At 41.2% G+C, this 25,738-nt stretch overlaps 1 protein-coding gene across 1 annotated transcript; it reads left to right on the forward strand.

The window, feature by feature from the left end:
* si:ch211-232m10.6 (uncharacterized protein LOC572203 homolog) lies at positions 1-25,324 on the forward strand. The gene is made up of 7 exons (XM_034199739.1): positions 1-196; positions 1,721-1,915; positions 15,786-15,845; positions 17,093-17,251; positions 23,179-23,290; positions 24,592-24,851; positions 25,179-25,324. Exons 1-7 carry the CDS (start codon positions 1-3, stop codon positions 25,322-25,324), a joined length of 1,128 nt encoding a protein of 375 aa, XP_034055630.1.
* The last annotated feature ends 414 nt before the right edge of the window (positions 25,325-25,738 follow it).

Genomic DNA, 25,738 nt, shown 5'->3' on the forward strand with positions numbered 1-25,738 from the left:
ATGCTGGAGAACATGTCCAGACGAAACCGCTCCCTGCTGTCCCTTTCCCTCACCTCATTGGCCCTCACACTGTCCGTCTTGGCGTTCTGCACCTCCTATTGGTGCGAGGGAACGCACAAGGTGGTGAAGCCCCTCTGCCTGTCCCCTGTCAAGTTGAAAAACTGCGGGATGAACAACAGCCAGCCGTATACCACAGGTGAGGCCAGGAGTTAGTTTCAATTTCAATATAGCTGCCGCTGAAAACCAGATGCGGACAAACACAAGCATTGGTTTGGTGATTTACAATCCTGTATGTTATCCTTAAACTGTTCTTAATTTACCAAAAAAGTCTGTATGTTAATATTTCAACAAATTGCTTCAGGTCAAAATCCATCCTCACTAGAGTCAATCTTAAAATGGGATCACACTGTAAAGTGGGTTGGCCAATGCCCCTTCCCCACTTACTAGCCTCTCACTTCAGGCCCTTTAGCCCGGACCACACCCATCTTCAACTTCCACCTATATATTGATATCAAATACAATTTGTTGTTACATGGTTGTAAAGCTCTTACAAGTGTCTAAATCTTTCAAGAGACACACACACAGACTCACAAGGTAAAAACAATTCCAGCTTTGCTATCGTGGTTAGCAAAAATGCTATATTTGTCATAGACTTAAACAGTCTGACACATGTATCCTATGGGCTATGTGTAGTTCGCTTGACAAGTTTTACCAGAATATGCAGATTGCTGATTTCTTTAAAGAATTATCAAAATAAATAAAATAAAAACTGCTAAATAATTAAGAGTTGTAAGCTTTGAGTTGGCCTTTCTTTTTTATTTTATTTTATGTAAATTACATAGCTTGTTAATGCTCCCTCAACTCAAGTGCAACACACAGTAAATAAGCAATACTAATCCAAACACTTTCTTCATGTTAAGTTTAAACTCAAATTGAAAGTTGACTTTATTTGGTTTACATTTATGAATGTTGAAATGAAACCAAAAGTCTCAAATAAAAAAGATGCACTTATATGCTGCCATCATCTTCTGTTCAATGCTGCTGTAATTAAAGCTGCATTAATGCAAAAATAATTGTACACATGTCAAATAGAGATATGTCTCTTTAACCTCCTTTATACATGTGAAGGCAACATGTATGTCACTATTAAAAATGCTGATACTTCACTTCTAAGAACATCTGGCATGGAATGTTAATAATGTAGAATAATGATTTATAGTTCCATATATTGTAAACACTAATCTACTGCAGGATTTGGAGGCGTCCACAGTATTGTCCTTGCACCTCATATTCAAGTATTTTACCCTCGATTTGGCCGACAGACATTCACATAATCCCGGCTTTGTTGCTAATCTCAGAACTTTGTATCTGTGACTGCATGTTATCTGGCTTCACTGACCCACTGTCTTATCTCTCCGCACTAAGCCTATTTGTTTTCATGTAGAATTACATTTTCCCTCCACAGAAAATGACACATTACCTAAAGAATAGTGTTACAGAGCAGGATTGTGTTACACTGTGTAACCCATGAGACCCCCTGTTGGGATTTATGCCACAGTTTCTTGGCACACTGGCTTTAAAATGAATCCCAAACTGTTTTATTGATGAAGATACTATTTATAAATGCACCTCTACTCTCTTTATTTCAATTTTATTTGTTCAATGTATCTCAATTTCCCCCTCCTATTATCACTCTTTGTCCCATTTATTCACCATCCAGAGACCCCCACCCCTGACCCGAGGATACCCCCCACCAATGTGACGCTGTCTCCGCTGCAGAAGGAGGAGCTGGCCAGGTTAAGGAAGAAGCAGTTGGCCAACGCCGTGCACTACATCTGGGAGACGGGCGAGGACAAGTACATGCTGCGATACTTCCACACCGGCTTCTGGCTCTCCTGTGAGAAGCACAATGAAGGTATGTATTCAAATGAATGTGAATACAGGACTAAATTCTCCATTACAACTAATTCTCCCCTCCCAAAAGTCTTTCAACATCCTACGTATTTATTATCAGCATAAATTATGTACTTAAAATATAAAAGATAAAAATACTTTTAGTACTAAACAGCATCTGCGACTCACATATAAGGTATATTATTATATAAATATACTATACTTATGCATTTTATATATCACTTTTTCCAGTCTCTGCGACCCCTTAAAGCGCTTTTACACTAGAAGTCAGAATTCACCGATCGGCAGTCGTACACATACTGTATATGCTCAGAAGAAACTAATATTTAAATGCCATCGGGATCTCAACCTATGCCTTTGGAAACAATATGGTGTTAAGTATTTTGACACATTGACATGTTCACTGCAGGGGCTGGGGATCAAATGATCATCAATGTTAGAGCAGAATTGTACTGTTGTAGCTGCTTGAGGTGGAGCTAGTTTTAACTACTTCATAAACGGGTAACTGGTGGCCTACAGTGGTTACAAACATAGGGCAAAATGGTCATAAGAGACATTTTGGAGGTCATGAGATGATTAATGGGGTAAGGAAGAAGAAAAAACAAAGTTCTACCTCACAAATGTATATTTATTGTTTTGGAGTTTCTCTACTTTTGTCCTTGAAAAGTGATTCACAAAGAAAAGGTCTCTTATTGGTAATAAACTCATGGACAAATGAAATGTCAATCACAGGTCACAGCCCAAAAAGTTTGAAACTAGGGATGTTGTTTTTTCTAAAACACAGGAATTATTCGCAGGGGACCTCCTCTCATTTTCCCATGTTAAACCATGAGCCTTGCATTTTCTGCTGAGGACGTTTTTTGGTTTTACGCCCCATCACTGTGTCACATGACATTATGTCCATATCATATTTTAACCCAAAATCAAACCGCAACGCTTCGTCACGTGACACAACCTCCCTTTTCCAGTTGGGACACGAAGTAGGGATGAGATCATGTACACAATTACTCCTTGTCAACAGATCCAGTGTCAATGGAATTATTGTGACTAGAAAGTGTTTGAGTCAACGCAGATTATTGATTGTTAATCCTCTCTTGAGTACTCAATAATGAGGATACTTTGTAAAAGCCTACAGCCACAGAACTAATGTATGTACAATAACTGTCTGGTACTGATTCAGACTGCCGGGAACATCTGTTTGAAGAGAAACAAGCTTACATGTTTATTGTACACCAATTTAACGTTAATGCACCATCTGCTACAGAGAGAAGACCACAAACCAATCGTCTAACTTAATCAAACCTGCTTAATTTACTACCACTATTCGGTTTACTGCTGTTCTTTCATGGTCAAAATATCTTTGAACTGTGGTGATGAAATGGAAGCCACACAGTAGGCTATGCACCATTATTCAGACTCTGAAATTGTAAGATCCCTACGTTTTTTTTCACCATTCATTCCAATGGCTGGCGTCTGTCACGTGATCTTCAAATTTCTCCCTGCAGAAAAAAAAAACATGGCCGAACTTCGTTTTATTCTCGGTGGAAAATGCCTATTTTAAGGTTAGTTTGGCCATTAAAATGCGTTTTGATGTCATTTGATGCGAGATATATGAGTTGTTATTTCAGATTATGTGTGCAGTGGATGTACATGATCTTTAGTTTGCTAGTTATTACGAAGATTACTTCAGGAAATTGTCTATACAACGTTTTCATTGTTACCAAGGTGGTTGCTAGGCTGCTATCGTTATGTTGTGTAACTGTTTAATGGTGTTATCTTTATTGCTACCTCCTTCCCCGTCAATTTATAGTGTTGGACCACAGCGCAAACGTATTAGTCGTATTGTCAAAATCCGCATCTAAAATTGTGGCATAGATCAGGGTTGCCAACTTTGGGTACCTGGCTGGAGTGAGATTTTGATATCATGGGTTTAATTACACATATGCGCACTAAATGACTGCTATCGTGTCAGCAGCGGGACCTTAGCATATATATACGATATAGGATATATATACAATATATACAAATACACATTGGACACAGACTATAAAGGGCACAACGTTTCATTCACTAATGAAAGTCAAACACATGTTTGTTTCCACTGTTTTATTGTGTGCCTGTCGCGATAAGCAATTAATTGACTTATCGTACGATAAATAAAAATGAACTCGATAAATTGCCATTTACATGAGGATGTGACTAGCAGTTCGAAAGGATATACTTCAATTATTATTATATATTATCATTATGTCAGTGGTCTAAAATGGTCATACAACGGTGCCGACAATATTATCGTTTATCGCAATAATTTCCTGGAAAATGTATCCAACAAAATTAATTATCGTGAGAGGCCTATACATGAAACACACACACAAACAAATCTACAGACTTACTCCAAACTGCCAAACATATTAATTAACACACTCTATTTTGGCCTAGTAGAACAATAAGCAGCAGACTTTTACTTTTTTATCATTTCTACTGGATCTTAGATCTGCGCATGCGCAATATGGGTCGGCAGTTGCCAGAGAGTATTTTTGTTGGGTAATCTATGGTAGGGCTAACCCATACAGTGGTGGGGTGAAGTCAGTATTTGCATTGTAATTACATACACGCCCCCCTTGACAGTGAAACGCCACGCGTGAGGTTTAGATTATTTCCCTGTCTCAATCCAAATTGAACTGTATGAAATAAAAAGGCACATTTGTCTTGTAGTAAATAAAAAGGACGACCTGGAGCCAATTCTGCAATTTCTCCACAAATGAAAGAGTTGACATCCTGAAAGCCAAACCCTGCAGGGGGTCTGGGGGATTCTCCCCCAGGAGATTTTTTGAAATACTAACATAAAATACACATTCTGGTACTCTCTTGAGAAGAAAAATAAATAAATCTATTACTACACGACATATTTAAAAAAATGAATGCCATTTTAGTTTTGTGTTACTTTGTTCTGAAAGCGGAACCTGCTGCTCCTCACAGAGAGAAGAGGCTGTGAATTACTTTACATTGTGGATACGGGTGGATAGCCCCCATTGTTCTGTGTGTCAAAATGAAAGACAGCCCACACACCTATCAATCATCAAACCGTGGGGTCTTATTTCATTACGGGTGATTTCTATCAACACGTAATGTTGTATCGACGTATAGAGATGTACTACAGCAAAAGTATTCTCCGTGGGGACTTCCTGCAACAACCACCACGCCGTTATCTTGATTCTGATTGGCCAGAAGACATTATCAAAGATGTTCTATTGAGAAGACGATCACTACCTGACAAGTTTTCAAAACCGTTTCTAGTCTTCGGTATTCTTGTTTTTGGCGTGAGAATAGTTTGGGCAGCGTGAGAGCGTGAGATTGAGAGTGAAAGCGTGTGTCACACGCCAGAAGCGTGAGAGTTGGCAACCCTGGCATAGATACGTTATTTTCCCCTGTGCAATTCTCCAACCCAGTCTCACATCTCACATCACATCGTCATAAACAAATAAACAAAACAGACCGAAAACATTTTTTTTAAATAATACTTTATTCCGAATGTGCTTGCTTTTCTCTCTGAAAGTCATCACATAACGGCATTGTAATACATGGTTCGGCTGCATTAAATATGACATATCTGCCGTAGTTCTCTATTTATAGAGCCATGATGAGAAGACATCTAGAACAACATGAGGAACTGCCGCCAAAACTGAAAACGTGACGTGGATCATAAATATATCAGCAATTAAACAACATCTTACATTTATTTTCACACAATACGTCTCCTTGCAGTATCAACAATAATTCGGCTGACTTTTATATTTGATCCAATTGGTAGATAGGCTGTATTTACACCATAAAGGTGCACAGCTGATATAAAGGGACACCTAGTGGTTAAAGCATGTTATTGAATTTCATTATTTTTATTAGATATTAATAGGATCCCTATAAAGTATATTCATTACTCGTTATTCTCTACTAATAGTTAATTAAAGACTGTATATAATGACTATTTTGCACATCCCTTTCAAGATTTCAAGATTTTCTAAGGTTTATTGACATATCATATACACAAACGGTGTAGTTATGCAATGAATGAAAAACTTGAGTCGCAGGTTCCTCAACAATGCATTACAAGACATCTATCAATATTTGTGTATACCTCCAGCAATGTTAACTATGTTGAAGCACTTATTTTAACTGATATTATACATATGTATTATACTCTTATAAGATGTATGTAGTAGACAGTATAAGAAATGTGCAGAATACGACAGTTTAATGGTGGAGGTACAGTATACACACATATTGATAGATGTCTTGTAATGCACTGTTGAGGAACCTGCGACCCAAGTTTTTCATCTCCGACCTTGTCAGGTATTGAACATTCAATAAATAAAGAACACATAATTATTAAATATAAAACACAAAATGTGTGTGATTATACTAAATGATTTACAAATAAACACCACTGCATATTTACAACTGTTACACATGCTGATGTAACGCAAATGTTTCCAACTTGGGATCAATAAAGTATATCTTATCTTAAGATGATCGATGGCTACTGCCATATTTGCAAAATTTGCCTCTGAACTTTGACAAGTGCATGTTTCAGGCTTATCAATTAACAACAGCAGGGGTCACAGACATAAGACCAGCTGTTAAATAAAGCTCTTCTGACCTTAGCTGTCATGTGGGTATATATTAATGCTACCCATTATGGGCACAAGCCATTTTCACCCATTTATTAATTATATGTTTTAAATGTGAGTGTTCCTATCCCCTAAACCTCCAGGGATGTACACAGTTTAATACTGGCAACTAGGGATGCACGATATTGGTTTTTTGAAACCGATACCGATAGCTTCCTGCTTCTCAAGACCGATACCGATAACCGATAATAATATAATATATATATATATATTAAATGTACCTGTAGTTTTTGTCCGTGGTGAAACTTATGTCCCGTATATCGTTATCAATCAGAGTATGAAGGAGTGTGGCGATCTCATTATACTTGGCTGGTAAACACTCGTCTGAAAAGTGGCGGCGGCTTGGAATGATAAACCTGGGCTCCAAATGATGAACTAACCGATTGAATCCTTTATCTTCGACGAGGGAGAAGGGCTGGTCGTCAAGCGCCATAATTTCTATGATGAAGTTAGAGATCGTTTTAGCCCTGGGGTCGTCTCTGGCAAACTTCTTGCCTTTTTCAAAAGCCTCGTTGATAGGTAAAAGCCCCGGTGCCTTTGCAGCTGGCTTTGGATTCACCGCTAGTTTAGCAGCGCAGGCGTCTTCGTATGCTTTTAACACACCATCGTAGCGATGGCGATGTTTCAGGTGACTAATCAGGTTGGAAGTAGGGCTGGGCGATTTGGCCTAAAAATAAAATCGCGATTTTTTTTCTAACTAATGGACAATTTTCGATTTAAACCTCGATTTTTTTCAGTTTTTTTTTTTCTGACAGCTCAGCTTCAATTTTGTCCTGCTCTGACTGGGAGGTAGACGACACTGTCAGTAGTGACAGGGTCGGCTCTAGAACAATGGGGGGGCAATCATTTACCAAGGGGGGGCACACACTGCCGTCAACAACCAACACACAAACACCAACGCAACTTCAATTTAAAAAAACATGCTGTAAAGTCTATTGTCTTTCACACACATTGCAGGGGTGTAGTGCTATTGTATAGCGCACCTATGACTTGTGGATACATATACGGTTGTGGCACGACCACCAAAACAGAAACATATAAGGACATAGGCCACCATACAAACTGTGCAAATGTATTTAGTATCCTATCCATGTGAACATGTTTTAGGTGGGGGTGGACCTAACCTCCTCTAGGAGAGTCCGGGGGCATGCTCCCCCGGGAAGATTATTTTTTAAATATTGAAGTTAAATACATCAATCTGGTGCACTTTGAGAGCAACATGAAGAGATCTATGGATAGCCTACATCTCTCAGCATCCATATGAAACAGAACTGTACACAGATTTACTTTTTCTTTACTAATCACTCCCCTTATAAACTGTATTCTTGTGTTACTGTCCTATAGTATTTCATACCCGTTTTTCATTTATTCTCTTATTTTTTAATAACTATAATGATCATATAAAGGTATTCCTCGCAAATACTTGTTTACATAAATGGTGACCAAACCGTTTGAGACCCACTGAGATAACTTACACTAAAGTGAACTATCTAAACACTGAGAGAGTCCTTACCTCACTGAGCTGAGGTTATAAGATCCTCTCAGTCTGACAGGAGAGGACTCTCCTCCACCTTGGTGTAGAAACAGCTCTTTATATCCGTTAGCATAGCTAGCTAACCAGATGCTAACAACAACATTCCACGTTACCGCTCGAGCACTCACAAAATGCGCTCGTGCCACACACACACAGAGCCGAGCTTGAATGAAACACAGAGACCCAGAAGTAGGCTACTTGTACTGTACTGTATATCATATTATTTTCGATGGCTTTACTGTATAATCAGTATAACAGATGAACAGATCGCCACTGCTTTCATATAAACACACAGCCACGTAATGATAACAAAACAAAGGTCGGGGGTCATTGGTCAAGCAACACACCAATCAGAGAGCAGCAGTGAGCACACCTCAGGCTGTGTTTTATATTTGTATTCTTTATTTCTGATGTATTTCACACAAAAACGGAAACGTTAGTGGAAACGTTTTCACTTAGGCTATATGATTTTAAAAAAAAATTAAAACGGCAAAGTGGCAAGGCTTGCCCACCCTGCGTTGGGCAAGCTCAAAGAGCCGGCTCTTTTAAGTGAACGACGGGAGCCGGCTCTCGCCCCGCGAACGAGCCGTTTTTTTTTGCGGAGGGATCTAGATCGGCATGAAGGCACATTATGCAATGTGCACATCATCCCGCTTATTACACATGGCCACATTCTCAACAAAGTAACGACATGACTCCCAATATTAATTGAAATGCTTTTATGGATTTAGAAAATGATTTTATTGACTTAAAAACTATGTTTTATGTATTGATTTAAATTGCAAAGCATCCGCGAAGAAAAGTAGTCGTTGTTACTGTTTGAACTAACGTAGCAACGGCAGAACTGCTTTCGATAGTGTTTTGAGGAGCTTTTTTGATTACAGATTTGAAAACATCGTTGCTTGCTTTAAAAGTAGCACACTTCATGATGTTAGACCTTGGGAAGTATCTAGATATCCCTGCCCTAATGCCCAAAGTAACTGCCAACTGAATATGTGTCGCCGTTTGATGTCTATGTCTGGACCGACTGCGTAAAAAGGAGGGTTTCTGCCCCATTACCTCTTTTCTTACTTCTATAAGAATTAACAACACGGAGGACGGAGATCTCTTTTCCTCCCCCTCTACCAGACCGCCCAGCAGCTGATCTTCAGAGCAAGCTTCCCCTCTCCTGCAGGGGGCGTGGTCAGCTGCAGCTCACAGAATCAGCCCCTGCAAAAACAGCGCTGGAAAAAGCAATGGAGCGAAATGAGGCATTTTTTTTTTTTTTAAATAGTTTGTATAGGTGTTGGCTATCTGTTTTTGTAGCGTGGTTCTAGAATGCATTCATTGGGTGGTTATCAGAGATTTACACGGGTCTGTAAATGCAATGAAAACAATTGGCCACAGCAAATCATTTATCTTAAACTTGATTTACTTTATTTACTCTTGAATACTTCAGTACAAAGGATGTATTGAATAATTTAGTAAGTGATATATGTGTACACAGAGCTGCAGATCGGGTAGTCACAGGCAAATGTGGCTGAGTTTTGTGCGCGTTCTGGAAAGTGAGAGAGTAAGCTACTACGGAGTCCCTTAAAGCAAAACAAATCTGCGGCGTCTAGAAATGTTTTAAATCGCGATTTTCGGTTTTTAGCCATTTCACAAACCGTAGGAAGTAAAAATGCAATTAATCGTTAAAACCGAAAAAATCGCCCCACAGCCCTAGTTGGAAGTATTATAGCTCGTTGCCTTTTTCCCTCCTCGTGGAACTTCTGCATTGCATTTGTTAATACAAATAGCAAGCGAACTATCTAACTCTGAAACTTTGAAATAGTCCCATACTACCGACGACATGTTGTTTACTGTCCTGCTTCACGGCCGCACACACCATTTACGTCACAGCCAGGCAATGAATTAGGGAGCGCTGGGATTTGTGAAAAACTAACTCCCTCTTCCTAAACCACTAATACAAAAGTACTGGCAAAACGGGAGGAGCCGAGTGAAAAACAAGCGCCCCTCATCCCAATCCACCCACACCGCAGTATTTTTTTCTTTTTTTTACCCAAAAATATATTGTATATTATCGGGGCTATTAATACTTTTATCGGGTTTATCGGGATGACGTCATAATTCCTAATATCGGACCGATAATTATCGGCCCGATAATTATGTGCACCACTCATTAAAAGTCCTCACATATTACAATACATCGCCCAAATTCATCAGTACATGGCAACTTCTATTATGGGAAATACGAAAACGTCTTTTAAAACTACAATTCCCAGTAGAGACGTGCCATAGAGAACATGTTGGCGAAGTCACGCCCATCTACACATATCATGTTTGTCAATCTTAAAAAATAATTTCCATGTCAAAAAAGTCACAGTTTGTCGTAAAACTGTTGAAATATATAGACTATGAAAAATACGCAACTAGAAAGACTACAAATCCCAGAGTTGCGTAAGTGATGTCACAATTGTTTTCCTCCACTAAGAGATAGCTAAGATCAGCGCCATAATAGATATAATCTATCTATATGGCGCTGGCTAAAACAAGATAACTTTAACCAGATGCCTTGTGGCTTAGTTCCAGGTTGTTATCATACCAGCAATGGGTCTTGCTCGTTCTTTCGCTTCCCGTCTGATGAAAGGACCAGAAGTGGCTGGATCAAGTTAGCTACCTAGCTAGTAGCTAGCACGTTAGTTAGCATTACAGCCTTGTCATTTTTATTAGCCTTAATATGAACTTTCCACTCTATAGAGTGGCGAAATCCCTCCCCTTTCCGGTGGACCTCCATGGGACCTTATTGAAGTCAATGGAGAGAGAAAGATTATCTTTCGATTCCCGTTTGAATTGTGCCACGAATTACACACATGATGTTTGTCAAATTTTAAAAGATAATTTTGCAAGTAAAAAAAAAAAGAATGTGTCGTAATACTGTGAAGTAATACATTTGTTTGTGTGAAATGCTCAATGAACTACAACTCTGGTCTCGCAGAACAAACACACGTCACCAAGATGGCCGTCAACTACTGTCTTGTCAAACAAAACGATTGACTAACCTCACTATCACCACAATGAAACACGTCCAGAAGAATGTCATGCAAAGCTGCCTGCTTGCCTTCCTTTGATACTCTCTGAACTGCCTGATCTTTTTAATGTTTAATGTCAACCATTTGTGCAGATAGCATGAAGTAGAAAAGATCGCGATCGCCGATTGCTAGCGTTATGCATTTCTCCCCCGGGCTTAAATTGTGTATTAGAATGATCACACCGGTGACAGTACTCTTCAAAGGGTTCACGAAATATCACTACTACTCTTACCAGAGGTGGGACCAAGTCATTGTTTTGCAAGTCCGAGTCAAGTCTCAAGTCTTTGCGCTCAAGTCCGAGTCAAGTCTCAAGTCATTGTTTTGCAAGTCCAAGTCCAAGTCTCAAGTCAGGATGGGCAAGTTCAAGTCAAGTCAAGTCCTAAACTTTGACAAAACGAGTCATAAACAAGTCATTATGTTGTTTTTTCACCAAATGTAATGACATCGATCAACAGAATAATACTTAATAATCAAATTGCTCTTTATTAGTCACATTAATAATTTAATAATCCATTTTCTCTCTGCTGGTAAAGTAACGTGTGTTTTTCTAATTTAAGAGGGATCAGTAAGGTAAGGCTACCGTGACGGTTTGATTCAGAAGGAGTTTAATGTATAAGATCCCTGATGTTGAGGTAACCAGAATGTTTATTTCCACTGTGTACAACATGTTATAAGGGACCCACAATCTATCTTTATGCAAGGGATAATGTGCAGCGAGGCGGTCTCTATGGGGAAAAGAACACCTGAATCTAGATCCCTCTGCAGGTGGTACTTTAAGTATATTTTGATGCTAATACTTTTGTACTTTTACTTGTAACATTTTGAATGCAGGACTTTTTATTGTACAGGGGTTCCTGCAGGTTTCACCAACTCAAATGTAAGACTTTTTAACACCTTTTTAAGACCACTTTGAATAGAATTTAAGACCTATTTCACGGCAATAAAGTATGAAGGAAAATGTATATAAGAAGAAATACGTCCCATAATCACTTACAAAGTAAATGTATTCATGTTCAACATAAGAACAATGACTGAACACAACAGCGTAACAGTACAGAACTGTGTTAGGCATGTTAGACAAAAAGTGTGTATGTGTGTGCGTCTGTGTGTTAGGGCTGTGCAATTAATCATATTTTAATCGCAATTACGATTTTGGCCTGCCACAATTACGAAAACACATAATCGGAAAAAAACGATTATTTTGCTTTGCTAGGTTGTGACAGTGCACCACAACATATTTGATCTAATGAATTTTTTAGTAATGTATCATTTATTTAATTAATTTTTGTATTAGTTTTTCAGTTGAATTATACGTTCAGGGTAATCAACAGTTAAAAATATACTGTTCAAATTATTATTTGTTTTAAAGTTCAATAAATGGATGTTTTCAAAGTCAATGAATAATCATATTTAATAATCGTGATATTAATTATTGACCAACATAATCTTGATTATTGCCATAATCGAGCAGCCCTAGTGTGTGTGTGTGTGTGTGTGTGTGTGTGTGTGTGTGTGTGTGTGTGTGTGTGTGTGTGTGTGTGTGGTGTGTCTCTGAGAGAGAGTGAGCTATATTCAGAGCTCTGCTGCCTTGGCTACACTATTTCATCGTTGCTGTTGTATGATTGGTGTTTAGCTACGTTATTTAGCGTCTACAGCACCTCCGCTTTTAGGGTTGACGTAGACCCAAACTTCGCCCGGAGGTCCCCCGGTGTTGTTGCGGGAGCTGCTGCACTAGCTAACACTCCACTAGCTAACGCTACATTAGCAAAACAAACGCTAATTTATTTTGCAAAAGGTGCAGCGGGCTTCAAACACGTTCCCTCCACTGGTTTCAACCAAGCACTAAATTAGATGTTTTCCAACAAAATACGGTTGAACTGACACTTCCCCATATTTATTTGCAAGTAGATTCGAAGATAGGCTACATGAGCTGAAGCTTGGTTGCTAGGTTACTAGCTGGGTGTTCTCCAATAAGGGGCCGGGGGAAACAAAGTTAGTGATTACTGGTTCCATGTTGATTTAATTCAATACAAATTGTTGGGGGGAACTGAAAGGCTATTACCGTACTGGTTACTTTGCAGCCCGGACATTTCCCCCAAAACACATTTAGACGCTATCGCAACATAGAAGTATCTTTCAAATCCGATAATTTTTAAGACCTTCTGAATCATATTTAAGACCTTTTTAAGGCCTTAAAAACCCTGCTCTGAAGGTTATTTTCATTTTACAAATCCTGCACTCAGCTTTGCTTTCTCCAATATCATTGAAAAGCAGCCAGATGCTGCTCCTTTTTTCGGTTTTCGCTCATTTCTTGACTTTTTTCCGACGCGCTTGCATTTAAATCCGTCTCCCCCGTCGCTCTGTGCAGCTGGCCTGTACCACTACACATGCTGTGCCCCCCACCCTTCTTTCACATAATGGTATGATCCTAGTGTGTCCTCACATATGATTGGCCGCATGGTGGGCCAGCTAAATAAAGACCCGCCCCTGCCTGCAAGGATTCTCAGCAAGAGTAGGAGCGGCTGAAGATTCTGCTTTCCCCGACGAAAGTCTGCTCTTCTAGCGGGAGCTCGCGATCGGCGTGTTGGAGACCTCTGAATTAAAGTAGCAAGTCAACCTCAAGTCAGAAGGCTCAAGTCCAAGTCAAGTCCCGAGTCATTGGTGTTCAAGTCCAAGTCGAGTCGCAAGTCTTTTGTGATGTTGTCAAGTCGAGTCTCAAGTCATAAAATGTGTGACTCGAGTCTGACTCGAGTCCAAGTCATGTGACTCGAGTCCACACCTCTGACTCTTACTGTTTAACATTTTGGGTTACTTAATGTTACTTCATATTAAGGCTGATAAAAATGACAAGGCTGAAATGCTAACTAACGTGCTTGCTATTAGCTTGGTAGCTAACTTGATCCAGCCACTCCTGGTCCTTTCATCGGACGGGAAGCGAAAGAGCAAGACCCATTGCTGGTATGATAACAACCTGGTACTAAGCACACAGGCATCTTGTTAAAGTTATCTTATCTTAGCCAGCCTGATCTTAGCTATCTCTTAGTGGAGGAAAACAATTGTGACATCACTTACGCGACTCTAGGATTTGTAGGCTTTCTAGTTGCGTATTTTTCATAGTCTTATATTTCAACAGTTTTACGACAAAATGTGACTTTTGACATGGAAATTATTTTTTAAGATTGACAAACATCATATGTGTAATTCATGGCACAATTCAAACAGGATCGAAAGATAAGTTTTCTCCCCTCATTGACTTCAATACATTATTTTTCCGAAATAAGGTCCCATGGACCAGAAGTAGATGGGCGTGACTTCGCCACTCTAAAGCCAGCATGTTTAGTTCTGGGGACGGGGTGGACCTGTTCAAATCCAGTTTTGGACAGTCTGCCGTGGTTCCATCCCATTTCAAGTGCTGTTCGACGCTCGGCGTAACCCTCGGAGCACACTCAAACATCCAATCACAGAGCTTGAGGACGGGGTTTGGGTTTGTCAAGCGAAGCGGAGAGAATACTTACTTCCGGGTGTAATATTCTCTAAAGCAAATGAGCTGCTCCGACCCTCGGTCCTGACGGACTCCAACTTGTGTTTATTAATCAAACAAATAAATAAACACAAGGACAATTATGTGTTATTGTTGAGTAAATGGAGAATTGCACAGGGGACAATAACGTATCTATGCCACAATTTTAGATGCGGATTTAGTTAAACTAATAAGTTTGCGCTGTGGACCAACACTATAAATTGACGGGGAAGGGGGTAGCAATAAAGATAACACCATTAAACAGTTACACAACATAACAGAAATAATATCGATAGCAGCGTCCCTAGCAACCACCTTGGTAACAATGAAAACGTTGTATAGACACAATTTCCTGAAGTAATCTTCATAATAACTAGCAAACTAAAGATCATGTACATCCACTGCACACATAATCTGAAATAACAACTCATATTTCTCGCATCAAATGACATGAAAATGCATTTTAATGGCCAAACTAACCTTAAAATAGGCATTTTCCACCGAGAATAAAATGAAGTTCAGCCATGTTTTTTTTTTCTGCAGGGAGAAATTTGAAGATCATGTGACATAGACGCCAGCCATTGGAATGAATGATGAAAAAAAAACTTAGGGATCTTACAATTTCAGAGGCGTTTTTGTACAAATACTACGTCCCAAGTTGTGGACCAACGTAGTTATTACACGTTTTTTTGTGAGACTGGGTTGGTTGAACACACGGAGAAATAAGTAAAATGTCTCCAACTGAATTGACAATGCAACTAATGGGGGTAAAAATACCCTACAACTACATTAACGTCTCAGTGTTATTGCATGATAGCTACAAATGATTAGAGGTGTCTTCAAAATATACATTGAGAGGGCAGCACAAAAACGTTTTACGCAGGTAATCGAGCACTTTCAGGGTACATTATTGAAAAAAGTTTGACATTCAATTAAAGTATAACATTTTACGTGGTTACATTTTGAAGACAAACATTTACCTGTTTACAACAACTAACTCAGATGTTTCTCACCGTCAAGATGTCGATTCATGAGCTCTGTTGTGGTTGTTCTTCCAGGTGAGGATCAGGAGGAAAAGTGTCGCAGCTTCATTGAGCTGACACCAGGAGAGACACAAGGTCAGTAACAGGAAACAGAGACAATATAACCTTTATTCCTTTTTACATTTCACAGCCAAACATTCAATGTATTCAGAAGTATCACCCTATGGAAAAAGCATCGCATTCAAAAAGTATGTAAGTATTATCATACTGATAGTATGACAAACTGTGAAACATGTTTTTTCTATATAGTCCTTACTGTCTGTGTTGTACCATCACAAACATTTCTGCTGAATTATGTGGCATTTCACCACTGATAAGCTCTTTTAATTATTTGTTTAGCTTAAGAAGTGGGATAATCCTCTAACTCTACATTTGAATATATATTGAAAAAATTATGAAGCATAATATTCTCGGTCTTGTTTGCTTGTCATTGACAGGTTAAGTGTTATAACAAGCAGTAGTGGTGTCGTGGTCGTTGGACGCGGGGGATCGCCGTCCCCCCACTTATTTGGAGCCCGCACTTTTTTGAAGCATTATTTTTTTGAATAGTCTAATAAATATAAAATCATTGCCAGTGTTATCATTTGCAAGTGTGTATTTGCTGTAATAATGACGAAAACACAATACATTTCACAGTAATTATAATAAACGATTTCCTTAAAAAATTATGATTCGTCATCACGCTCGTGACCCCAGGGTGACACCACCAAGCTCGCCGCCCGCCGATTTTGCAGCAGCTCTTTCCCTCAAGAACGCAAACGAAACAGCTCTATAATGGCAGACAAAAAAAACCTTACTTGACTTATTTTCTAAAAAGAATATCATTCACGAGAAGAAAGAGGCTAGCAGCACCGAAGCTAACTTTGGGAATTTTGTTTGTTTGTTATGAGAGAGAGAGAGAGAGAGAGAGAGAGAGAGAGAGAGAGAGAGAGAGAGGAGAGAGAGAGAGAGAGAGAGAAGAGAGAGAGAGAGAGCAGAGATAGAGAGAGAGAGAGCTAGAGAGAGAGAGAGGCGAGAGAGAGAGAGAGAGAGAGAGAGAGAGAGAATACTGTAGCTCAAGCATTTATGCAACTTAAATTGTTTATGTGCCGGTGTGTCCATGGTTTTGAGTCTGTCTGTGTGTTGTGCGCAGCGCCGTCTACTTTTTGCAGTACAGTAACTAAAGTAGGACCGGTAGTTTCTGTAGACCTGTCTGCCCGTTTTGCGTGCGCACTTGTGGCATTGTTTGGGATGACCTAATTAAAATAGCGTCCACACAGTAAACAAATCCCCACTACACCACTGGTTATAAGGGTTGCACGTTTTTTTCTTTATGCTTCCAGGTGTTCTCTGGCTCTCAGTCATCAGTGAGTTCACGTATATCGGTCTTCTGGCCATGGGCTTCCTGCTCATGTGTGTGGAAGTGATTTGCCTCTGTGCCAAGAGGGAGATGAACGCCCTCAAGATCAACGCCTACGCCGCCATGTGCACTGTCCTCTCAGGTGAGGAGGTTCTTGTAAAACGTCTCTCTTGTTTGACCTTTTCACAGCATCAAATACAAAAACGTGTTAAGGTCCTTACACACCAAACTGACACCAAAGAACACCAAAGAACACCAAAGAACACGTCCCGACGGAACTTCGCCCCCTAGGTCCGTCTGCGTCGCGTTACGGCTGCGCCGCGGCGTTCGCAACCACTATAGTCAATGGGTACATTCCACCAGACGCGCCGCGTTACGGCTCAGAAGCGTCCCAGAAGCGCCTCGGCGCTGGGCTCCGCTCAAAATAGGATTCAAGTCTATTTTTCGACACGACGCGAGGCGTGGAACGATCAGAGCATCCGGCCCATCCCCGAAATACACTAATTTTGCAGACCCTATCCCTCCGTAGTCTTTCAAGTAGAAGGAGAAATGCCAGCGTTCTCCTCCGGTTTACAGACACTGTGTACATTATATATATAGAATAATTATCATGATGAATGCATTTTGTTACCACTAAAATACAGCAACACATCTTTGATTCATGTCGTTTATAACTGGAATATTACAATTATTATTAACTTTGTCTGTACAAAATAGCCTGTCCAGGAAATATGCCCAAATCAACAAAAACTGCGAGCCGTCAGGCAAGACGCTCCGCTTCTGAAATGCTTCTGAAACGCGCCCGGTAGGGTATGACGCCGGAGGAGGCCGGACCAAAACCGCGGCGCAGCCGTGGCGCGACGCAGACGGGGGTCACGTCTCCTGCGTCTTGGCCATGTTTCGCACTGGAGTACACCGCAAAGACTTCAGCCGACGGCCAACTTGCACATACGAACTGCGTATGCGTGAGTGGCAATAACTCTCCTTACCAGCAAGCGTCGGTAGTGTGTATTCGTCATTCAAAAGAGGCAACAACCGGAAAACAGACTGCGTGATACACCGAGAGAAGAAGAACAGACTGCGTGATTTAAACAAACAACAAATAGCTTGTGTGTTCCATTTTCACTCTACAGCGAGAAGCTCATGGGGCTTTCCCGAACCTGTGTCGAGAGCTGGAGTTAAATGAAATCTCAGATTTGCCTTCTTAATAGTTTGTTTGGGTCCCTCACTTCCGTTTCGCTTCTCATGCACTGATTCGCTAAGCTGAACGAACAGCAAATCAGAGTGATTTCTTTGGCCGACGGCCTTTGGCCGACGGCCTTTGGCCGACAGCCTCCCGATTCAACGGCCCAATCCCAAACCACGCCCTACACCCTACCCCTACACACTCCCCCTCTGTGACGGAGTGAACTCCGGTGAACTCCGTGGAGTTACACTCGCAGCTCAACGAGGCTCCCTCCTGTCATATGGAGGGAGTAAATACAGCGGCAAGCTTTGGGACAAACTCCCCTCTCTCCGGCAGAAACAGCAAATGCCGTAACTGTATGTAACACCGGTTTCAAATCAGCATCTCTTAGACACATTTTTTCAATTAATAACCCAAATAAAACTCCAAACATCTTTCATTTTGTTAAAAAATGAAAAACTAAAGCTCTTTTAGTTTTAAACCTGATTTTATAAGCTTCTTAGCTTTTGCAACAGTCTGTAAATATACACAACTTTGTAATAAAATGCACACATTTACCTTTTTCTAGACTAAACACAGGTATGATCCTAAGTTAAAAAAATATGAGGTTATCATGAGGTTGTTAACATCGTAATGTATCAGTGGATGTTTGCTGGAACTACTTGTAAACAGCGTGTTTCCTGAAGGACACACACAGCGTTGAGACCGGTCAGGTAGAGACCGGTCTCCAGTCAGCACCGATGCAGACTCGGGCCGTTTGTCAATGTCGAGTAAACCTGCTGCAGAACCACTATTTCAAGTATACTACGTCATTGAGTGGCGCCGAAGGACTGTTTAAATGCATGTTAAATGCCCAGCATTCAGCACCACTCGATGACGTAGTATACTTGAAATAGTGGCTCTGCAGCAGGTATACTCGACATTGAGAAACGGCCTCGCTGTTTGATGGCTTGATAGCCCACTCCCCCTCCACACCGCTCCACACTCGTTGGTTTGGAACAGCACTCAATATGGCGGACCCTCCGCGCGAACGCGCAAACGGAGGGGTAGTGTGTGGGTGTAGGGCGTGGTTTGGGATTGGGCCAACATGTCGTATCGGCCGCGGAAGGTGTCGGCACAGCTGAAAATACACAACGGTGCAGTACACACTCTGTCATGACCAGTCACAGCCCCACCTGGTGTCAGCAGAAAGTATTAAAAATAATATTACAACAAAATGCAAAAAATAAATATAAATATATAAAATATATTTTAAGATCATGTTTAATCATCTGATTCATCTGTACATTGCTGTTTTAGTCTGTGTTCTTCTAATTAGTGTCTACAGTGTGCCTCTTGAGCTGTTTAGAGCCATGTGGGACAAAACCCGATCATGCCCCTCCCTCTCACTGTCTAAGTGAACGGTGACTGTAAAAACTACACTGCGCATGCTCAGAGTATTGTCCTATTTAATGTGTGTGGCAAAAAAATAATGACCATAGGGGCACTGAGCTGCCATCCCCACCATACGTTATCTCACATAATTCAGAGCTGATTGGCTGTAAGTACGTGTGCCGCGAAAAGTGTGGTGTGTGAAGAGGAGACGAGAGAGGTGCAGTGACGCATCTTAAAACCCGGAAGTAAGCTGCGCATGGCTTCCCTCCACAAAAAAGCAATGAGATTTCTCCATAGGATTTTAGAAAATAGCTCAAAATAAGATCTGTGGGAAACGTACCTGTTAGATAAATGCACGTTTTGTTCAGCCGGATAATATCCACATGTCTACCCTACTTTTATAATTTTCTAATTATAAATCTATCGATTAGATTTATGATTTTTTTTTTAAACTACAAGAAGATAAGGAGGACTTTTACAAAAAAGTAATAGAGATTTTTGTCCAGAAGGATAGGCAAATGGACTTAATCTTCAAGTCAAGGTAAGACCGCAATTTTATTGAAAATGGGATCTTACTAAGAGAGAACAATTCAATATTTAAATGATAAAATTACGTTGTTTGGGTATCCTTTTGTTGAACTGTCTGTTTAAAATTAATCGAAGCATCAGACTAAAAAAGCTTTTGAAAATAATATTATATTTTGATTCAGGTATTTGTAAACCTGAAGAGTCAGTGCCAGTGCCTCACCAGCCATGAACCTCACTGCAGAAGCTTATATATAGACATCTAAGTTTGTTGTGCCCCACCACTTTTGTACATATAAAAACGCCACTGCTCATGATAACTGTTAGGGAATAATTCTGTCTTTACTCCTAAGATATTTAACCTTTTCGCCTGTTGACGTTTATAACCAACCCTGACTCTGTTATCTCCTTTAAAGAATGTGCTGCTGCACTCATTCTCAGTTTTATGACCGGTCAACTCTCGGTCACAGAGCCTAAGAGTCAGGCAAGTTATTCAGTGTCTCCAGATGTTGGGGATATCTCCAGTGTGCCCAGCTGTTGATTAAGGCTGGGCAGAATTGATGTGGCAACGCACCCGTGCAGTCAGAACCTCTGGCTGCTGTGACTTGTGATGTGAAATTCTCCGGCCGATACTTGTAATAAACTTCCAGTGTTTGACATCAAAGCTCCAACTCTCCTCGTGTCTCTCTGAGTCCTGACTCTCCATTGCTGCAGAAGTTTCCCTTACAATAACCTCATATTTTTTTAACTTAGGATCATATACCTGTGTTTAGTCTAGAAAAAGGTAAATGTGTGCATTTTATTATAAAGTTGTGTATATTTACAGACTGTTGCAAAAACTAAGGAGCTTATACAAATCAGGTGTACAACCAAAAGAGCCATTAAGAAGATTCAACTTATTGTCATTACGTAGTACAGGTAGTACTATGTAACTAAACGGTTTCTCTGCATTTGACCCATCCTCGTGTTAGGAGCAGTGGGCTGCCATTATGTACGGCGCCCGGGGAGCCGTGTAGGAACGGTGCTTTGCTCAGGGACACCTCGGTAGCACTTGGTCTTTCCGGGACTTGAACTGGTGACCTTCCAGTTGCCAAGCCAAGTCCCTATGGACTTCGCCACCACCGTTACAAACACAATTAAAGATGTTTGGAGTTTTATTTTATTTATTAATTTGAATTTTTTGTCTAAGAGATGCTGATTTGAAACCGTTGTTACATACAGTTACGGCATTTCCTGTTTCTGCCGGAGAGAGGGGAGTTTGTCCCAAAGCTTGCGCTGTATTTACTCCCTCCATCTGACAGGAGGGAGCCTCGTTGAGCTGCGAGTGTCACTTCACGGAGTTCACTCCGTCACGGAGGGGGAGTGTGTAGGGGTAGGGTGTAGGGTAGGGCTGTGCAATTAATCGTATTTTAATCGCGATTACGATTATGGCTTGCGACGATTATGAAAACAGCATAATTGACAAAATACGATTTTTTTTGCTGGGTGCGCTTTCGCCCCTCCCTAAAAGCCCACTCGGCCACGTGGGAGTGACATGTGTTGTGAGTGTTCAGCACGAGCGAAGATATCAGAACAAGAGCAGCAACTCGTTAAAAAGAAGGGTCAAACTATTTCCACTATTTGCAAGTACTTTGGCTTTCAGGAGTCCGACGTGGAGCAAAATAAAGTACAGTGCAGGATTTGTTACCAGGTTGTGTTGGCACCACACGCTAACACAACCATCTCTTTAATCATCTGAAATACAACCACAAAGTGCAATACGACCGGGCAGTAATACAACAAAAAGCAGATGCCCGCTCGACTTCATCCACCACATCATCACAGTCATCGATTCAGGACGCATTGTACAGAGCAACGGCCTACGCGACGAGCTCGCAGAGACACAGAGATATTACAGGTGCCATTACATTTCACATCGCTAAAGATATGTGCCCAGTTAGCACTGTTAGCAACCAGGGCTTTAAGCAACTTGTCAACACGTTGGACAAGCGTTACGCGATGCCGTCTCGGTATTATTTCAGCAGGTCTGCGCTGCCTGCACTATATGACAAATGCCGTGGGGAAGTTGAGAGAGATGTGGCTTCAGCTGACTACTTTGCTACCACAACAGACCTATGGTCTAGCCCAGGGGTGCCCAACCAGTCGATCGCGAGATGTGTCTAAAAATAAAACAACAATATTCTGTTTTATGTCCTGTAACATAATCTTCCTGTGCCAGAATAATGCACTTGAACGCATCAAAGCTTTGTGATTGGCCGGCGTCACCCATGTGTCGGGGCGTGGCTGAGGGTCTTCAGTACAGGTGGCAATATCGTCACCTGCCTGCGCTCATCTCTGAAACCAGACCATGTAAACAGGCTGGTGTTTCTTGCAAAAAATCTTTAAGAGATGACATGAGCAGCCCTACCAGCATTTGTCATGGTGGCCTAAACATATTTATTTGGTCTTAAATTGTAGTTCAACATTTATTTCCTGTTACTTCTGGACCATGACGGTTGGCCAGCCTTCAACGTTTAACTGAGTGGAATATGTTGAATATGTTTTACCAAAATGTTGGCTATATGTTAAGGAGTTTTCAGTAGGTTGTGACAGTGCACTGCATCATATTTGATTTAATTTATTTTGGTCTAATTTATTTTTATTTATCATATTAATAATATATGGTTTTGGAAGTGCGCTCCAACATATTTGTTGATCTTGTTTATTGGTAAAATATTATTTGTTTTAAAGTTCAATAAATGGTCAATGAATAATCGTCAAAATAATCGCGATATCAATTATTGACCCAAATAATCGTGATTATGATTTTTGCCATAATCGCACAGCCCTAGTGTAGGGCGTGGTTTGGGATTGGGCCCACACGACACAACGCTCATCGACGGCCCGACATCAATCGATGCCGAAATCGGCTTGGTGTGTAAAGACCTTTACACGTATTCTCTCTTCCTTTTGTCTTTTAAACGTTGCCTTTTTTCCTCTAACAGGTCTGATGGGGATGGTAGCGCACATGATGTACACTACGGTGTTTCAGATGACTGTAAGCATTGGTCCTAAAGACTGGAGGCCACAGACCTGGGACTACGGGTGGTCTTTTGCGTAAGTTTGTTTCAATTTTATCCCCTCCCAAAAATCCCACTACAAGCTTGGCCACAACCATAATTTAAAACTGTTTATATTCTATCAAAATTAATGAATGAACTCATGTAGATTGAAGATTACAATTCAAAGGTTTATTGTCATAACATATACAAAACTATGGTGTAGTTATGTAATATATGAAAAACATAGGTTCCTAAACAGTGAAAATTACAAGACATTAAAACAAGTATATCAAAAACAACAATAGCCTACAAATAAAAATAGTGCATGGTCAGGTTTTTAGAGTCTTATGGTTGAGGGCGGTGCAACTGCCATACCAGGCCATAATGCAGCCGGTCAGGATGCTCTCTATGGTGCACCTGGCATGTATTGCTGCCATAAAAAAAATGTAGTCACTAAAAGAGAGTTGGTAACTCCAAAATGTAAGAAGCTATTGTAACTCATTGTCCTTGTGTACAAAATAAATATCACAAATACATGTGTAATCTAGTAGAGGTCTAAGATGCATGGGTCCAAAAAACAGGACTTTTTTCTCAGGAGACTGCTGTTTGTGTTCCGTTTAAAACGATAAGTAGACATTAACTTTAGTTAACTTGCGTAATTTTCCTATCTTAATCATGAACACAACTGATATCACATAACAAACTATATATATCATTATACCCTCACCTATGGTCATGAAGGATGGGTCATGACCGAAAGAACGAGATCGCGGATACAAGCGTCCGAGATGGGTTTTCTCCGCAGGGTGGCTGGTGTCTCCCTTAGGGATAAGGTGAGAAGTTCGGTCATCAGGGAGGGACTCGGAGTTGAGCCGCTCCTCCTTCGCGTCGAAAGGAGCCAGTTGAGGTGGTTCGGGCACCTAGTTAGGATGCCACCTGGGCGCCTCCCTAGGGAGGTGTTCCAGGCACGTCCAGCTGGGAAGAGACCAAGGGGTAGACCTAGGACCAGGTGGAGGGATTATATCTTTTTGCTGGCCTGGGAGCGCCTTGGGATCCCCCAGTCAGAGCTGGTTGATGTGGCCAGGGAAAAGAAAGTTTGGGGCTCTCTGCTGGAACTGCTACCCCCGCGACCCAACCACGGATAAGCGGGAGAAGATGGATGGATGGATGGATATATCATTATATTTTCCTGAGCCAAACCACGTAGTTTTGTTTCAAATCATTGTATTTAATTTGTCTGCATACAAACTTATCCTATGCCACTTTTGTTGTAACCACGCCTTTAAACAACAACTTGCATTGGCCTGTCATGTTATATAATGTGTCGTACTTTTTCCAAATGTCCTCCCTCACCAGCATGGCCTGGCTGTCCTTCAGCTGCTGCATGGGGGCCGCGGTTGCCACGCTCAACTCTTACACCAAGACCCTCATCGAAATGAAGCATCGCGCCCGTGTGAGGCTGGACGAGGCTCGTGCTGCTGCCTGCGCCCCCTCCTACGAGGATGTGGTTCGAGCCGGCGGTGGAGGCCTTTTCTCTGTCAGTCAGCTGATTCAGCTCGGCCAGCATGGGGCGCTCATGGACCCTCTGTGGCCCAGAGGAATGGGACCGGCTGTCGGCCCTCTGGCGTGCGGCGCGGGGGGAGCGCTGTTTGTTGGTGGAGGAGGAATTGGGGTTGGAGGGATGGGAATGGGAGCAACAGGAGGAGCTGGGGAAATGGGAGGAATGGGAGCAGTAGGACGAGGTGGGGGGATGGGAATGGTGGGTGTCGGAGGAAATTTAGTTGGAATGGGAGGAATGGGGATGGGAGCAGTAGGAGGAATTGGGGGTGTAGGGATAGGAGGATTGGGAATGGGAATGGCAGGAGGAATGGGAGCTTTTGGAAGAGTTGGAGGAAATGTAGTTGGGATGGAAGGAATGGGAGCGGTAGGAGGAATGGGGGGAGGTGGAATGGCAGGGGAAAGGCTGGAGGACCCTCATGGTGTGGTGGTGGTGGAGGGATGCTGCATTGAAGGATGTGAAGACTGTGAACGGGAGATGGACGAAATGGATTACTCTCAGCAGGAGGAAAGAGACGACTCGCTCTGCTAAGACTATAAGCGCAGAGGACATTATCTCGTCAGGATTGTCTCTACACATTGTTGTCTCCAACTACATTCCAAGACCTCAAGACTTGAACAATACCTTCTGAAATATTTAGTTTATTTTGTAAATAAGCAGTTTTAAAATGATTCTTGTAACATTACTAAACTGTTTTGGCATAAGCATTTCAAGATGTGACATTTGATGTATTGAATTGACTAAGGGGCAAAGAAATCTCAAATTCACCGACACGTCTCCAATGGACCATTGGTTTCTCATGTTGTTACAGCTAACAAGTTAGCGGAGATTTGCCTCCTTACAGATCCAGCATTATCCAAGATTATCATGGTTTGCAGTATTTTCAAACCTCTTCCATTATAAGGAAGGTTGGAAGTGGGGAGACTACCATGAAGTCTGTGTGAA

This window comes from Gymnodraco acuticeps, unplaced genomic scaffold (genome assembly GCF_902827175.1).
Source record: "Gymnodraco acuticeps unplaced genomic scaffold, fGymAcu1.1, whole genome shotgun sequence".
Classification (NCBI taxonomy): Eukaryota; Metazoa; Chordata; class Actinopteri; order Perciformes; family Bathydraconidae; genus Gymnodraco; species Gymnodraco acuticeps.

What these genes read in the sequence shown, in the direction of transcription:
- si:ch211-232m10.6 (XM_034199739.1), top strand. Translation starts at nt 1, where the DNA reads ATGCTGGAGAACATGTCCAGACGAAACCGCTCCCTGCTGTCCCTTTCC. An exon ending in CAGCCAGCCGTATACCACAG is followed by an intron (nt 197 to 1,720) that starts GTGAGGCCAGGA and finishes TTCACCATCCAG; the next exon opens with AGACCCCCACCCCTGACCCG. An exon ending in AGGAATGGGACCGGCTGTCG is followed by an intron (nt 24,852 to 25,178) that starts GCCCTCTGGCGT and finishes GAATGGGGGGAG; the next exon opens with GTGGAATGGCAGGGGAAAGG.